This window comes from Hordeum vulgare, chromosome 1H, assembly GCF_904849725.1.
Source record: "Hordeum vulgare subsp. vulgare chromosome 1H, MorexV3_pseudomolecules_assembly, whole genome shotgun sequence".
Taxonomy (NCBI): Eukaryota; Viridiplantae; Streptophyta; class Magnoliopsida; order Poales; family Poaceae; genus Hordeum; species Hordeum vulgare.
The window spans coordinates 265,014,567-265,032,964 of record NC_058518.1 but is presented as its reverse complement, the minus strand read 5'-3'; the positions used below and the strand labels follow the sequence as shown (position 1 = coordinate 265,032,964).

General features: G+C 45.0%; 1 protein-coding gene across 1 annotated transcript; it reads right to left on the bottom strand.

Moving 5' to 3' along the window:
* Window positions 1–165: 165 nt before the first annotated feature.
* Window positions 166–11,779, bottom strand: LOC123430611 (acyltransferase-like protein At1g54570, chloroplastic). Its single transcript, XM_045114465.1, has 13 exons — window positions 11,322–11,779; window positions 11,100–11,151; window positions 9,757–9,812; window positions 7,667–7,825; window positions 7,370–7,474; window positions 6,992–7,098; window positions 6,314–6,435; window positions 6,103–6,211; window positions 5,851–5,984; window positions 5,406–5,775; window positions 4,855–4,968; window positions 804–889; window positions 166–697 (listed from the first exon to the last, which is right to left on the bottom strand). Exons 1-13 carry the CDS (start codon window positions 11,671–11,673, stop codon window positions 397–399), a joined length of 2,067 nt encoding a protein of 688 aa, XP_044970400.1. The 5' UTR covers window positions 11,674–11,779; the 3' UTR covers window positions 166–396.
* Between the last annotated feature and the right edge of the window lie 6,619 nt (window positions 11,780–18,398).

The window sequence follows — 18,398 nt, the reverse complement described above, 5'->3', positions numbered from 1 at the left end:
TCGCCTAGCGCCTAGGCATGGTTAAGCGCACGCCTAGCAGTGCTTTAAAAAAAATTGTTGGTAAACAGTATAACATCTTCTCCTAAAAGAAGTTGTCGCAAAAGTGAACACATCTGATGCACCTGTCACTTTAGGTGGTGTGTTTTCACATTGACTACATACTAGTACAGAGATAAAAGAGACCCTTTATTGTGAACAAGTATCAAATAATCAGTAACATTTTGGTGTTAATCAATCACCATCTGTGAGTAAGTAGCATGTACATTGAAAACATAAAGTATTCAGATACATTTGTTAGCTACACACTATGTACTGTGTTATACTCTGCTATAATGGATTTCTTCTATCTGCCAATGTGCAGTCACGCTATCACAGGAATATACTTGCACCTAGTCTTCATGGTTCAAAAGTTGGGACTTGAGCAGAAGTACCCTGAGTTGCCTGGTACACAGCACGCTGGGCTATACTCCTGTAAGGATCTTCCTCCCTCTTCCTCTTTAAGTATGCCATTGCGTTCTCGACTTCTGATTTGATATGTAAATACACTTCATTTGCGCTCTCCCTATCCCTCAGAACATTGTTCATCCCATCCATTTTGATTGGTTTGCCAAAAAGGTAGTAGAATCGTCCGGGTACTTTGGGAATAATAGCAGGTATGTGCATGTCCTGATTCCCTTCCTCTCCTTTGACGCTATCTCTGAAATGAATAATATTGACAGCAGAATGAAAAAGAGTCCAAGGAAGCAAGCACACAAAGGTAAGACCAGAACACTTGATTCATTTGTTTGGAAATTAAATCTGACCTCACTCTCTGGCTGTCTTTGTTGATTGACTCTATCCACTCACGAAGGTACGGAATGTTCTTTTGATCATTGTAATCCAGAACCAACTGCAGAAAGAACGCAAAAATACATTTGGTTTAGCTTTCCCCAAAATGCACTACTTCACCTTGGTCACAAATGTGTTATCACCACACATGTCCTGCGGAGATCTAGAGCTTGTGTCTTTTCGTAAATCTTCAAAGTCATTTTCTGTGCCAATGCTTTCATGTTATTTTTTCTTGAAAAGAACATGCCTCCATCTTTAGGCAATCGATAAGTTGACTTCTGAAGACTACAAAATTTCAGGCCTCCTTTGGTTCATAGGATAGGATTCTAAAAAAAAAGGTATAGGAAACTTGTAGGAAATGAGATGACATGTATCTCAAATCCTATGAGTAGGGTTAGGAAAAGAGATTTCAGTTTGTTCACATCATATGAATTTTTCCATAGAGTCTAGGCTCATGTTTGTTTTCCTTTGAAATGTGGAGGATAGGAATCAATCTTACGTAGGAATAGGAATCCATTCCTATGAACCAAAGGGATCTAAAGAAAAAATTCCTACAAGAATCATATTTAATAGAATTCCTGTGAAATTCCTCAAAACCAAAGGAGGCCTCAACTTGGCTGGGGCTACAGCGGTATTTTAGTATATTTGGCTATGCATAAATGAACTCCGCCTATGTTGTCTCAACATAGCCGGTCCCAAGCCCGGGTAAAGGAGGAGGGTTGTGATAGGCTTGGCGGGCCAACGTAACTCAGCCACTCTCATGGAGATGAAACCCAAAAGATTTTCCTTGGGGCATAACCCTCTCAGCGACGCGCCACATCGGAACCCGAGTGTGGTGGAAAATGGGCAAGGGCTGGGCCGTCACCCCCTAGGTAACGCGCCGTATCGTGATCTGGATACGGTCGCAAGTGAGCAAGGATCGGGTCGTCGCATCCATAGTGGCGCGCTACATCGGCGCCCGTGTGTAGTGGAAAATGAGCAAGGGTCTTCGCATTTGACTCAACGAGTGCGAAGGGTAAGGGAGCTAGCCGAGCCTAGGAGGATCCGCTTAGCTAGCTGGAACGTAGGGTCTCTGACAGGTAAGCTTCGTGAGGTAGTTGACACAGCGGTGAGGAGAGGCGTTGATATCCTTTGCGTCCAAGAGAACAACGACAACATGGAGCATTTGGCTATGGCATCAGGAATCAAGAAGGAGAAGACGTCTTAAGCTTTGCGCTAGCCTACAACATGATCATAGCTAACACCCTCTTTAAGAAGAGAGAATCACATCTAATGACTTACAATAGTGGGCAACACTCTAGCCAGATTGATTTCATCCTCTCGAGAAGAGAAGACAGGTGTGCATGCCTAGACTGTAAGGTGATACCTGGAGAGAGTGTTGTCCCTCAGCATAAGCTTGTGGTTGCTGACTTCCGCTTTCGGATTCGTGTCCAGCGTGACAAGCGTGCCGAAGTCGCTAGAACGAAGTGGTGGAAGCTCAAGGGGGATGTAGCTCAGGCGTTTAAGGAGAGGGTCATTAAGGAGGGCCCTTGGGAGGAAGGAGGTGATGCAGACAACATGTGGATGAAGATGGCGACTTGCATTCGTAAGGTGGCCTCAGAGGAGTTTAGAGTGTCCAGGGGAAGTAGAAGAGAACCTAAAGATTGTCCAAAAGGCAAATAAGGAGAAGAAAGATTGTTTCAGACGCCTATATCTGGATAGGAGCGTAGACAACATAGAGAAGTACAAGATCACAAAGAAGGCCGCAAAGTGAGCTGTGAGTGAAGCAAGGGGTCGAGCATATGAGGACCTCTACCAACGGTTAGACACGAAGGAAGGCGAAAGGGACATTTGTAAGATGGCCAAGATTCGAGAGAGGAAGACGAAGGATGTTGACCAAATCAAGTGCATCAAAGGCGGAGCAGAGCAACTCCTGGTGAAGAACGAGGAGATTAAGCATAGATGGCGTGAGTACTTTGACAAGCTGTTCAATGGGGAGAGTGAGAGCTCTACCATTGATCTGGACGACTCCTTTGATGATACTAGTAGGCGTTTTGTGCGGCGAACCCAGGAGTCGGAGGTCAAGGAAGCTTTAAAGAGGATGAAAGGAGGCAAGGCGATGGGCCCTGATTGTATCCCCATTGAGGTGTGGAGAGGCCTCGGGGACATAGCGATAGTATGGCTAGCCAAACTTTTGAACCTCATTTTTCGGGAAAACAAAATGCCAGAAGAATGGAGACGGAGTATATTAGTACCAATCTTCAAGAACAAGGGGGGTGTTCAGAGTTGTACTAATTACCGTGGAATTAAATTGATGAGCCATACAATGAAGCTACGGAAGAGTCATTGAGCACCGCTTAAAAAGAATGACAAGCGTGACCAAAAATCAGTTTGGTTTAATGCCTGGGAGGTCGACCATGGAAGCCATTTTCTTGGTACGACAACTTATTGAGAGATATAGGGAGCATAAGAAGGACTTGCATATGGTGTTCATTGACTTGGAGAAGGCCTATGATAAGATACCGCAGAATGTTATGTGGTGGGCCTTGGAGAAACATAAAGTCCCGGCAAAGTACATTGCCCTCATCAAGGACATGTACGATAATGTTGTGACAAGTGTTCGAACAAGTGATGGCGACACTGATGACTTTCCGATTAAGATAGGACTCCATCAGGGGTTAGCTTTGAGCCCTTATCTTTTTGCCTTGGTGATGGATGAGGTCACAAGGGATATACAAGGAGATATCCCATGGTGTATGCTCTTTGCGGACGATGTGGTGCTAGTCGATGATAGTCGGACAGGGGTCAACAGGAAGTTGGAGTTATGGAGGCAAACCTTGGAATCGAAAGGTTTTAGACTTAGTAGGACTAAGACCGAGTACACGAGGTGCGCTTTCAGTACTACTAAGCACGAGGAAGAGGGGGGTGTTAGCCTTGATGGGAAGGTGATACCTCAAAAGGACACCTTTCGTTATTTGGGGTCAATGTTGCAGAAGGATGGGGATATCGATGAAGATGTGAACCATCAAACTGAAGCTGGATGGATGAAGTGGCGCCAATCTTCTGGCATTCTCTGTTACATGAGGGTACCACAAAAGCTAAAAGGCAAGTTCTATAGGACGACGGTTCGACCCGCAATGTTGTATGGCACTGAGTGTTGGCCGACTAAAAGGCGACATGTGCAACAGCTAGGTGTGGCGGAGATGCGCATGTTGAGATGGATGTGTGGCGCCACAAAGAAGGACCGAATCCGGAATGATGATATATGAGATAGAGTTGGGGTAGCGCCAATTGAAGAGAAGCTTGTCCAACATCGTCTGAGATGGTTTGGGCATATTCAGCGCAGGCCTCCAGAAGCCCTAGTGCATAGCGGATGGCTAAAGCATGCTGATAATGTCAAAAAAGGTCGGGGTAGACCGAACTTGACATGGGAAGAGTCCGTAAAGGAAGATCTAAAGGATTGGAGCATCACCAAAGAACTAGCCATGGACAGGGGTGCGTGGAAGCTTGCTATCCATGTGCCAGTTGGTCACGAGATCTTATGGGTTTCACCTCTAGCCTACCCCAACTTGTTTGGGACTAAAGACTTTGTTGTTGTTGTTGTTAGCTATGCATAAATTATGTTTTTTCGAGCAACCAATAGGAGCGCTGCCTTTTCATTATGATGTTTGTGACAACAAGAAGTTCAATCATGTAAGCAGGTGTTATTCTCGTGTGCGAGTTGGATGTAGTCATGTCCGTTGTTACAGAAGGCGCAGCTCAAGGAACCTATGGAGCTTGGAGCCAAGCGGCTTGAATGTATTACCAAGGGGTTTATGTCCCGGTTTGGATGGCGTGCCATTGATAGGTTTGTTAGTCTCTGCATCTATGATGGAGGGGCCGGGGCAATAAGGCGTCCATTATCGAAAAAATAAATAAAAGTTCAACTGGTCAAGATTTCAAATGATATGGCATCTGAATGCATTTTTTTTTACGATATTTTTAGAAATAGATATTTAACAGTGTTGATTTTTCCTATAGAAACAAAATAAGGATTAGGAAACTTACCTCTAAAATGTCATCTTCTCCGACAAATCCAAATGGAACGACTGTAACACCAAACCTTGCCGCCATCCTTACAAATTCTGGCTGTTCTGGCCAAAACAACTTGTATTCTTCACCCTGCCAAACCCAGCTCAATTATTACATTAGAAAAGGCGGGCGGACGTAAAATCTACTAGGCTTACTCTCAAATACCATTCTTTTGTCTGTGTTTTAAGTGGCGGCCCTTGTGGAATACTTAGTTACACACTAACCATGATCATACTATTTTTGTACATGTGAGCACACTCCTAATAACAAAAGCTGATGTGCTAAATTAGTTGTTTACAAAAATAGTTCTGTGTGGTGAAACTCTTAAGAGCATCTTTGGAAGAGTAGTATTCTATCCTAAACTTTAGGAATATAGTTCAAATTTGACTAATACCAGTTCTTTACCAAGAGTTTTTTTGAAATGGTTTACCAAGAACTATCTCCTAAACTGCTCATAATGTTTTCGCAGAACCTGCCCCTAATGGCCATGCCAAGGCTTAATAGAGATATGGTGACATTAAGCATACCTTCCTATGTAGAGCTTCCCGAGCACCACCAGGATAGAGGAGAACATATTGATTTCTCTCAAAAAGCCTGTACATATTGATTGGAGTGACTGGTAATCCGCCATACATAGAGACTGTATCAAACCGAGACAACTCCTGGCGCGAGGTCTCATAATTTGATCCAAACAAGATTGGATGAGCCATGCCACGAACAATCGTGTTTTTCTCCTTCAAAAACTCTTCATACAATGGGCTTAACTCGATCCCCATCAGTGCATGGTAACCCACAAACAAGACAGGACCTTGGTCAGGAACACCAGCGAGGCCACGGACAATTTTTCCATTTGCCAGAGTAGACATCATAACTGGGCTCAGTGCAAGGTGAAACAATCTGCAAAAGGTTATAGGTTTTTCACTTACTAGATCTATGCAAATAGGGAAGCACTCTCAGAAGTTGAATACGTACTTGTTGTCTTCATCAAATGTTTTCTTGAACTCACTTATTGTAGGGGGAAGGTAGTCGGTCACAAAGTCCCGTTGCCTGCCACGGCGGTACATATTTGCACCTTTTATAACAGATAACAGATTCACACCATCCTCCTGTGCAAGAAAGACATGAATTTCGAAATTGTACACCAGAAAATACAGTGCTTGTCATGAATATTATAAATGAAAATATCGGACTGGCCGCGAAACTTTTGATGAATTGCGAGTGTACCAAGAGTAGTGTATGGCCATTGTCCTTGAAGTATCGAACCCTGCAGTTTTTCAGTGCCTTGAAGAGTCGATCCGCCTCTTCTCCACTCGGAAGAAGATTGTCTTTGCCACTAAATAAATTAATATGGACAGTATCAGACCAAACAGTTAGACATAGAATGTCAATCGAGACTAGAGAATGAGAACTTAGACGGCACCATTATAGTGAGTACCTGGCAATAAACAGAACTTCAGCTTGTACAGCATGAAGACGAGAGTTCGCATAGGCTGCTCCTGACTTAAGAAGCTTGAGCTTCCACAAAAGAGCATCCCTTGGTATGATATCTGCCAATTGCTGTTAAACGAAAGGGATGAAATCTAAAATAATAAGAAGAAAATATTTCTAGGTGATTAAATAGCTATATAAGAGGATATAAATGATTCATCACAGGACTAAGAGCACAAAAAGGACTTCTGAAAATAGTGACATAATGAAATGAATACTTTTCCTTTCTAACAAATGCAATTGTTCCCTAAAAAAAAGCAACTGCAGCCTCATGTTTTTTCTAGACGTTCAAAAACATTTTCTATAGTAGAGATCTCCTGAAAAAGATCTACTCCCTCCGTTCCTAAATACAAGTCATTTTAGAGATTCGGATGTATATAGACATACTTTAGAGTATAGATTACTCATTTTACGTCGTAGTGGAATCTCTAAAAAGACTTGTATTTAGGAACGGAGGGAGTAGGAAGCAAGTCTGTTTAACTAACATTGGCAGATAGAGTAACAGTAGACCAAGTAACGTTTAGGAAGTTTATAACAATATATTTGAATAGGAGGTCACATAAAAATGAGTGTGTGGGATAGACAGAAGAGAAACTTAAAAAGAGGAGGAGTTATGGAAACATACTGAAAGCAAAGGCAGCAAGGAAGTGAGACTTTCTGACAGCTTTTGAAGAGTTTCTGGAGGAGAAAGGTTGTTCTCAATGCTAACCATAGCCATCTTCAGAGGGTCAGCTGCTCATAAACATTTTTGGCTCATCAAAAATAAGTGGAACAAGATATAAATTTTAAAAGTACATGCAGCGAGGTAAAATTCTGCCTGGATATGCTTTTATTGTCAAGCAATAACTCAAACTGAAGAACATGTATTCCAAGTTCTTTAGTTCATATGAAAATAATTAGAAAAAAATGTGACAAGCATATCAGATCAGACAGTTGGAAAAATGATGGACAGAACAACTGGAATAAAGTACAGATCAGGTAATTAACAAGCTAGAAAGCATACCCATAACAAAACTAAGAAGGTACGGAACTGTAACATGAAGGTCGCTTGGCATTGCTTCCAAAAGGGGCAATATTGGCTGCAATGGAGTCCTTGCAAATGATGTTGCTGCAGAAAAAAGAAACATCAGGTTATTTTATACTCCCTCCGTCCCAAATAAGTGACTCAAAAGTGACTCTACTTTGTACTAAAGTTAGTACAAAACCGAGTCATTTTTGAGTCACTTATTTTGGGACGGAGGGAGTATATTTTTTAGAAGAACTATCTCATCACATTCTAAAGTACAACATTTTCACTTGCCTGGGTTTACCAGTAGGAGGACCAAATCAATGTCTGGATTACGAGCTGCCGCTGCAAGTGCCAGACATCCACCAAAGGAATCTCCAACAAGATATATTGGTCTGTTTGGTGATAAATCATGCTCATATTGGATAGATTGTTCAACAATTTGTAGTAGCCCTGTAAGCATTTGTTATATTCATTGCTGTTAGACGAATATATAGAAGCTTTTGGGACTTATCTCTGATTTTCCTTCATAATTCAAAACGGTAATTTTATTTTAGTCATCCTTCTGCGGTGAGGGCTCCACAGGGGCAACGGGGTGCGGCGGATAGAAGACCTCGCCAAAAGGTCCACAGGGGCAACGGGGTGCGGCGGATAGAAGACCTCGCCAAAAGGACATCCCAGATACGAAGACCAAGCATGTGAATGCTCATGCGAATCTTTGTAGTGGGACTTTTCTTTTTTAGCTTCTTCTTCGTTTTTTAGGCTGTGTGCATCCGTCATGCCATTAGGGCATTGCGTTGTTGCAGAGGTTGGGTGTAATTGGTATCTTTGTAATATTAATATACTCTTTATAAAAAAATAATTTAACACCGTCAAGAATCACCTGGCATCGAGAGATGGAAAGTGGCCCGACGACAACATTATGCCTTTTTTTGGCTCTTTTTACAGACCGAAACTGGCTGCTCGTAAGGATACCACCGTTGCCTCAGTCCTCGGAGTGGAGAACTTGCTGGTCAATTCAGTAGACTGGAATGAGATCATACTGAGAGTGCAGGGGTGCAACTAACTCAGGAGCAGGACTGGGATCTTCACACCATTGGGTGTTTTCTGTACACTCAATGTATTCGGCATTAGTGGATATGCTGGTCAGTTTTAGATCAAGTTATGGCGTCTGAAACTAGCTTTAAAAACTAAAGTATTCCTCTCGTTTCTCTGCACAAAAGTCGTTCTTATAAAAGGACAATTTGATTAAGCGGAAATGGCAGGGGGATACACGTTGTAGCTTTTTTTACTGGTTGAAAACTATACAACATCTTTTCTTTTATTGTGGTTTGTCACATATAGCTTGGTGCACTGTGTACTTGGCCTTTAATATCACAACACTTTGAAGTATTTATCATACTTTTGGGTCTTGATTGTGGGAGTTGATGAATCTCTAAGACCACTGATTTTGGTCGGGGTTGCAGCACTGTATTGGTCTATTCGTCTATGCAGAAACGATGTTCTTTGTTGACACAAATGAAATTCAATCTTGTATGCATGTGCCATGGGCGTTATTACAGAGGGTGCAGCACAAGGAGCCGATGGAGGTTGGCGCCAAGCAGCTCGAATGCATTACCACTAATAGGCGCTGGTTTGTATGGCGTGCCACTGATAGGCTCCTTAGTTTTTAGAGTTTTCTTCGTTGGCATGTTTCTACCATGTACCAACTGTGGTTGGGATGTATTGATGTTTTGGTCTTTCTCTTTTCCTGGTCAGGCAATTGTCTGGTGAATTTTTGTAATAAATGATGTAATAGTTGCGGTTGTATGCATCGATGATGTGGACGTGGGTAATACTACCTCCATCACGGTTTAGAAGGTTTAATTAAACTTACGTGCATTTTCATAATAGATAAGGTTTAAGGCGCATTGCATTTACTCCTAGCAGCTAATTAGTACTCCATTGTACTATTTTTATATGCACGCGTAGTGTGAATGCTATTTTTTATCCCATGTGACAACCAATCAATGACCACTTCCAGAGAATTTCCAAACACGCCTTTTAAACCGTGACGGAGGGAGTAAAAGTTTCATTATTGGAAGAAAAACTTGTGCAAATTTCTGAAGTTAGACCTGGATGAAACTGTAGTCCTAATGAGATACATATATCTCTAGAATCGCTGCATATTTTCTATGTTCCACTTTGTTGTGAGTTGTTATTTAGAAAATAGTTGCAGAGAAAAGTTGGTATGTCGATGATTATCCAAGTAAAGAATAGTACTCCCTTCGTCTTAAAATAAGTGTCAACTTTATACTAGCTCTAATACAAAGTTATACTAAACTTGAAAGAGTTATTTTAGGACTGAGGGAATAATAGTGAAGCCGAATAACGACAAGTCATACCTTCAAATGGTGTACGATCATTTACTGGTATATGCAAACAACGAACTTCGAAGGCCCTGCAAACGAGAAACATGAGGTTTTATTAGACTTGAAAGTAGAAAACGACAAACAAAAGGAGGCAGACTACTTTGTCACATTGGGCAGTTTTAGACTAAGGCACTGTTTGTTTCAAGAGTTCTAGGACTTTTTTAGTCCCAGTTAAAAAGTCTCTAGTCCCTATCCGTTTATTTTTATGGACTAAACAGGGACTAGAGGTCATTAAATGACATGTAAAAAGACAATGTTACCCGTAGTAATATACTAGAATTATTAAATGACATGCTAAAAGTAAGGACACTGTTGGAAAAAGTGTCAAAAAAGTCACAAAAAGACCCTCACATACGAACTTCTTCCTTTAGTCCCAAATACCCTCTTTTAGTCTCTAAAAGTCCCTCCTGTTTGTTTCAAATGAGACTAAAAAAGACTTTTTTAGTCCCTATACCAAAAAGTCCCTGAAAACAAACACCCCCTAAATAAGAAGGAACATGTAAACATATCGCAGGTCACATTCCGTAGGCTTATTCCTTCCTTTCAGGTTTATTGAACTCATCTTGCAAATAACATCAACCAAAGAAGATCTACTTATGTATTGGAGAACATATTAATGCTATATGCATGGCCCTCTCACTTCTTCATCTATTGGTTGATTCTACATCGAGAACAAAATTTTGACAGAATTTAAGGTGAACATAGCTATATTTGATCCTTATATAAATTAAAAATTTATGTTCTTTTAGGTAGGAGAGGCCACGTCGGACCCAGAACCACTTGCGCCAAAAGGTACAGGTTCGACGTGGGCTCTTTGCATTGCACTGTGGGGAAAGGCTTGCCTTGTACTCCCTCTGTTTCTAAATATAAGTCTTTCTAAAGATTCAACTAACGAACTGCATACAGATGTATATAGATATAATTTAGAGTACAGATTCATTCATTTTGCTCCGTATGTAGATACTTAGTGAAATATCTTAAAAGACTTATATTTAGGTACGGAGGGAGTATGATTTTTCAGCGATGCTCACATCAACCCGCATATAGGTGTTCTAAAAGTCTAATTTATGTACATCTCATTTGATATCGGCATATATTTGACTTTTAATATTCTTATTATATCTAGGCTTGTTGTGTGTTTGCGTCCCTACTGTTTTAGCCCTGATTAATTTGATAAATAATGACTTCATGGAGACTAGCACACTAGTAGTAACGCTGAAAGCAGGCTTTTCCTGCTTGGCCGGCAATAGTATTTCGCTAAAGGTGATAGCAGAGATAAAGTATATACTGTATGTTGAATACAACAGCATACTCACTTGCCCAAAGACTTGTGGTGCAAAATGAGTCCCATCCCAACACCGTCAGTTCCTGCAGTCCAGTCAATTCGAAGCACACTCTTAGAACAGAAGCAAACTCTCCATTTAGCCATTCAGGTCACCGCAAACATGGAGGTGATCTCGCGCTGATGAGCTGCCTCCATCATGCAGTGACCAACCTGAATGGAGAAGTTGTTTATTGCGAGAGATTGGACGACCAACCTGGCAAGAAGAGCAGCAGGGGCGCGTCCTCCACCGCCGGCTGGCCTGACTCCACGGGGCAAAACCACCGCGGCGGCCCTCCGTCGTCCTTGCACAGGGCCCTGGCGGCCGCGAAGTAGTCCTTGACGGTCACGCCCCCGAACCCATCGTCGTAGAGGGGCTCCAGCCCTCTGTCCTCCTCCTTCGCCGGTTCTTCCTTCTTCCCGCCCTTGGTTCTCGGCCCCACCTCCCCGTTCACAGCGACGGAGCTGGCCCGGAGGCCGCCGCCGAGCCGGGAATGGTGTCGGACCAGGCGGCCGGCCGGCTTCACGCCGTAGACGGCGGGGAAGGAGCGGAGGGCGGGAATGGACATTGCTGGAGAAGGAAGTGGCGCGGATGGATGCCTTTGGTTGGAGAAACGGAGGAGTTAGTTGAAGAAGAAAAGAAGGGCGGGGTCTGTGGAGGGGATGGGGCGGCGAGTGATTGGGGTGGCAGCGGGGCACGTAGGAGAGATCAAGAGCAAGCCACTCTCCGGGGAAGCAGACAAAGGGGGACAAGCTCAGTGCTGACCGCACCAACTTTCTTTTTCCTTTTTCTAATCCCATCCCATGTAGTGTACTAGTATTAGCTCCCACAAACGTATAAACGTGTCTGGATCCCTAAAGAAACAGACGTGTCTGACGTATGTCCTTTTCTTTTTGAGGGAAATGTTGCTCATTTATTCATTGTTCATAGCCCCCTCTGCACGTAATCTTCGAGCTACGAGTCACATGAAACCACGTTTTACACGACGACTTACAGCAACCCGTACAACTCTTAGAGACTTGAAATTGAGAGAGCAGTTCCTTGATTTTTCGAACAACTTGTCCGTCCGCCGATAAGTCCCTTTGTTGACTGACGATCTTTCCCACAACCGTTTGTGAGGCCAACTCCATCACGCGACATCATCTTGTTTGCACGCGTTCGTTCGGAGTAGAACAGACGAATACCACGACCCAACGCGCGGACCCATACAGACAAATGTTCGGATTTCATCCGTTTTCGACCCATCCTCAGCCCAAAGTCTCAAACTTGCGTTCGGTTTGGGAAAAACGGACATCGCGCGGATGCGCTCGCCGCACGCCCTTGTCCGTGCGTGGCCCGCGTGTCGGGGACACAAGCATTCCCAAAAATTCCAACGCCTCCACCCCCTCTCCCGCCCCGCCCCGTCGACGGCGCCGCCGCTATTCTCCGGCCACCTCATCCCCCGACCGTCCATAGCAAACCCCGTCTGGCCATGGCCGCCACCACGCCCGCGCTTTCATCGTAGTTTGGGCGTCGATCGGAGAAGGTTTGACCGTCGTCGTAGCCGGCGGCAGAGTGGATACGGCCGCAGGCGACGTACCACAGGCGGCCGCGACAACTTTCGACGAGTGCTCCAGAGCGGCCAGTAGCCGGCCACCAACCACCCCTGCATCGAGGTGACCATCGCGGCCTCTTTGCCACCACGAGTGCAAGGTGTTCGACACTTTGCCCGCAAAGGTATGGACAGTGGTGATGAGTTTTTCTTCCACCACTTCATCTATTCATCGGACGATTCGTCGTTCGATGATGAAGATATTGTGGTGGCTGAAGTGATGGTTCACGACCACATTCAATGACAGCTTCCTCGGTACAGGGGGTCACTCCCTGGTCGTGCTCCGAACCTGAACCGCAACACGGAGAAAGGTCGAGCTCTGCTCTATGTCGATTACTTTGCGAGCACACCGCTCTTCAAGCCGGATAAATTCCGTCGCCGTTTTCTTATGGCAAGGCATGTGTTCAATCGTATCCAAGAGGGAGTGGTTGCTCATGACCCATACTTCGAGTGCAAGACGGATGCCGTTGGCAAGCTAGGATTCTCCTCTTACCAGAAATGCACCGCGACCATCCGAATGCTTGCATATGGAATTCCAGGCGATCTGGTGGATGAGTATGTGCGTATGAGTGAGACAACATGTCTCATGTCAATGTACAAGTTTTGCCAGGCTGTGATCGAGGTGTTTGGCCTTGAGTACTTGAGGCAGCCAACTGCCGCTGATACAGAGAGATTGTTGGCGACCAACGCATCTAGAGGCTTTCCAGGCACGCTTGGCAGCATAGATTGTATGCACTGGGAGTGGAAGAAATGTCCATTTGCTTGGTAGGGCCAGTACAAGGGGCATGTCAAAGCGTGCACTGTCATATTAGAAGCGGTGGCTTCGCAGGATCTTTGGATATGTCATTCTTTCTTTGGCATGACAGGTTCTCACAATGATATCAACATGCTGCAGCGTTCTCCAGTCTTCGCAAGGCTTGCAGAAGGCCACTCCCCCTATCAACTTTGAGATCAACGGTCACCAGTACAACACGGGATACTATCTAGCTGATGGTATATATCCTGAGTGGTCAACTTTTGTGAAGACAATCTCAGACCCCTAAGATGAGAAGAGAAAGAAATTTTCCCAAATGCAAGAGAGTGCTAGAAAGGATGTGGAACGTGCTTTTGGTGTGCTTCAATCCTGATGGGGTATCGTTCGAAACCCTGCACTATCATGGGATGAAAGGAAGCTTTGGGAGGTGATGACTACTTGTGTGATCATGCACAACATGATCGTCGAGGACGAGCGTGATGACAGTATCTTCGACCAAGGATTTGATTTTCAAGGTGAAAATGTTGAGCCCCTGCACCAAGAACCGGTCACGTTTCAACAATTTGTCCAGTTCCATCGTGAGATGCGTGATTGGCACACTCATTTGAATCTTCAAAATGACTTGGTTGAGCACACGTGGGAACATATTGACAACCAATAGATGTAAAACTATTTTATTTAGAGACAATTTCAATTTGGTTGTAAAACTATTTTATTTAGAGACAATTTTGATTTGGGTTGGTGTGCAAACTTGTTTTGATACGAAAATATGGGCATTTTAGGCCTTGGCAGACAAGATGGGGCAAAAGGATGCGGCCGCACGCTGGGCGCACGGCCAGCGCATCCCAGGACAGGGTCGGACACGACCCCGTCTCCCTACCCAAACGGACAGAATCCGGGCAAAACAGACGTCCGTTTGGGGTCGCGCGGTGGAGTTGGCCTGAGTACATCTCCAGCACCACATTGTGGATGTTTAGTTCCTGCGCAAGTAGAATACCTCGACGACATGCAAAGAGCTCCGCAATTTCAGGACCTGCAGTAGCTAGGAAAAATGGCTCCACAAGTCCAAGGGACGCCTTCATGCGTCGTTGTCGGGCGAGAGCCGCTCGCCGGCATGGTCTCCATTGCCGGCCCGTCTTCGCCATCACCGCCCGGAACATCATCAACAACGTAGCTATCGATTCCGATTTGCGCATCATCCTCGCTGTGGCGCATATAGCGCTACCGTCGTTCTAATCAACCAATCACGCGCATGTCTTCGCCAAGCACGTCCCCGAGCATGCGCCTACCGCCGATTGAGCCACATGATGCCGCCGCATTGTCCCTTCGGACCATTGCGTCGTCGCCCCGAGGTCCACAAATGTATAAACGTGTCTGGATCCCTAAAAAATAGACGTGTCGGATGTATGTCCTTTTCTTTTTGAGGGAAACGTCGCTCATTTATTCATTGTTCATAGGACACTGCTAGGCGTTTCGACCGAACGCCACACAACCATATGATTAACGTCTTTAGGACCACACGATTCAGCGAGCTGCCCCCTCCCCCTCCAGAGTATCCTTTCTTCTTCCGCGCCTCAGATCCATCATATCCCGCGTGGTTTGCTCGTCGCCCCCACCACGTCCCCCGCGGGCTCACCGTGGCCGCCTGCCGGCTCGCAGGCACAACACGTCGTGGGCGCTCGCCCCGCTGGATAGGAGCAACAAAAATCTATACTTCGACCGGTTCCAGCAAAATCAATTGCCGTCGCAGCAAATTCTACGGTTGGTTATAGCAATCGCCGTTTACGGTTATAACAAAAATGTCGCAGCCCCCTCGTTTCCGCCTCGTCTCACCATGGACGACCTTAACCAAAAAAGTCGGTGGTAGCATTTTTTGAAGCGGGTTCCAGCAAAAACCAAATCCGATGAAACCATTTTGGATGGTATGTAACACCCCAAAAATTTAGCCATGATTTTATTTATTAAAACTTGGCCATGATTATTTATATTTTTATTGTTGGGTTTCCTATTGATTTCAGATCCCTTCTTTTGTTTGGATTATAGAATTTTATTCCTTAAGTAAGAGCTTTTGAAAATCATGTTATGACTTGAGTGCTTGCCTCAAATATTTTCACCTTCATTTCCAAATCCAGTGAAGGCCTTTATATAAATATTTTCTTTTAAGTCTCATTTATTCAAATTTTGTCTTTTAGTTTCCTTAAGGGCCCAATTTGAACTGCAACAATTTGGTAACTTCATTTGAAAATTTCACAAAAAGTTGTGGATGACCTATGATGTTCGTGGATCAATTTTATACAAAAACCTAGCAAAGTATTTTGGAAAAAGTGAGCACATTCTCTTCTTTTCTATTCTGGTCCAATTTGGTACTTTGTACTAGAACCCCTTGATATACTATTTCAAAAATTCTACAAAAAATTGGAGTTGTCAAGGAGTTCATATAAATCAGTTTTATGCAAAGATGCACCTTGGTCCTTTGAAAATTTTGAGCACCTCATCCTCTCTCATATTCTGGACCAGTTTAGCAGTTTGCATTGCAACCCTATTGTTTTCTAGTCCAAATCTTTTGAATTTTTTACTATCCATAGAGGGCCCTACCAAACTCTTAATTCCAGGAGATCAGCCCTATATGGATATATTAATCCCCTATTTTGATCTTCCTAAGTTGCTACCCAAAATTGTTTTTCTCAAATTAGTGCACTAACAAAGTTTCTACTTTTCAAAAACTAACTATGTCATCCTTGTAGGCATCCAAAGAGACCTCAACCTGGAAAATTTGCTGGCTAGAATGACCACCAAGAGGCCCCTCGCATTTTACCAAACACTTGAGGCGCATGACCTAAATTGACATGGTTCTATGTCTGCATTGGGAACTTGCCTCCCCGACCATACCAGCATGTCCCTCAGCCCCATTTAGCTCTCCCACCTAGTCATGTGAAGTCTCATAGGCAGTGGACGCCTCTGGCATGCATCAACATTTTGTCGAACACCTCCCATGCGTGCCGAGAGCACGCCCGGAGCGCGCGTTTTGCACGTGTCATGCAGGGAGTCGCCACGCCCACGTGCACTGCTCCAGTGGCCCCCCATACAGTGGTAGCCTTCAACCTGCCTCTTCTAGCACTACCAACCCCCCTCGCTGCGTGCCTGAGCCACTGCCGCCATGCTGGCCGCCGATGCGAGTAGCTCCTGCCAAGGCGATGTAGCACCACCCCACACCACAACTACTCGCCAGCTCACCCCTACGGCCGATGCCCTCTCGTCCGCTAGCCAAACCACCAGCCAGGACCTCCTTTGACCACCTCCTGCACCGCCACGTTCCCCTGCAGCTACAGAAGTGGCCGGCCGGTGATCTTATCGCCACCACCTCGGAACCGACCTCGAGGCTCTATAAAAGGCACCCCGAGCTCTACTAGCGACGACAACCTCATCTACACAGCCATAGGATACCTCCCCTTCCTCCAATTTTGGCCAGGGCCTTCATCTTCCCCAACTCCGGTGAATTCGACCGCCGCTGCGTTTTGGTCAAATTCAGCCAAGGCGAAGCACCCTAGCCCCACTTGAGCCGCCCCTCGACTCCCCTCGACCCCACGGAGCCACCTCACCTCTCAGACCCGACCTAGAGCCATCCTAGCTTGAACCCCATCTAACCCAAAGCTACCCTCCGCCATGGATGAAGGGATGCTCGCCCTCGAGCTCCGCCGCGTCCCTAAGCCCCCAAAATGGATGCTGCATCTCCTCCCGGGCGTCTCCATGTGAGGAGCGCCCCGAGTGATCGCCTCTGTCACCGGGAATCTCCACTAGAGTCCACCTCTATCCCTGCCTAGGCACATGAGAGGTGAGGGATGAACTTGACAGGTGCGTGATACGTCTCCAACGTATCTATAATTTTTGATGGTTTCATGCTATTATCCTGTCAAACTTTGGATGTTTTGTATGCCTTTTATATCTTTTTTGGGACTAACTTATTAACTCAGTGCCAAGTGCCATTTCCTGTCTTTTCCGTGTTTTTGACCCTTTTCAGAGGAGGATTTTAAACGGAGTCCAAACGGAACGAAACTTCCAAAAAGATTTTTTTCTGAAACAGAAGAAGATCGGGGAACTTGAGAACCAAGGCTGGGGGCCACCAGGGACCCCACAAGCCCCCTAGCCGTGACCAGGGGGCGCGCCTCCCAGGCTTGTGGGCTGCCTAGGCCACCTCTGCCCTAGGTATTTCGCCTATATATTCCCAAAAAATCCAGAAAAAATCAGGAGATCATCGAAAGTACTTTTCCGCCACCGCAAGCTTCTTTCTCCGCAAGATCCCATCAGGGGCACATTTTGGTGCCCCGCCGGAGGGGGGATTCGGATACGGAGGGCTTCTTCATCAACACCATGACCTCTCCGATGATGCGTGAGTAGTTCACCATAGACCTACGGGTCCATAGCTAGTAGCTAGATGTCTTCTTCTCTCTCTTGGATCTTCAATACAAAGTTCTCCATGATCTTCATGGAGATCTATCCGATGTAATCTTCTTTTGCGGTGTGTTTGTCGAGATCCGATGAATTGTGGATTTATGATCAGATTATCTATGAATCTTATTTGAGTTTCTTCTGATCTCTTATATGCATGATTTCATATCCTTGTAAATCTCTTCGAGTTGTGGGTTTTGTTTGGCCAGCTTGATCTATGATTCTTGCAATGGGAGAAGTGCTTGGTTTTGGGTTCATACCGTGCGGTGACCTCACCCAGTGACAGAAGGGGTAGCGAGGCACGCATTGTGTTGTTTCCATCACGGGTAAAAAGATGGGGTTTCAATCATTGGTTTGAGATTGTCCCTCTACATCATGTCATCTTGCTTAAGGCATTACTCTGTTCGTCATGAATTCAATACACTAGATGCATGCTGGATAGCGGTCGATGTGTGGAGTAATAGTAGTAGATGCAGAAAGTATCGGTCTACGTGTCTCGGAC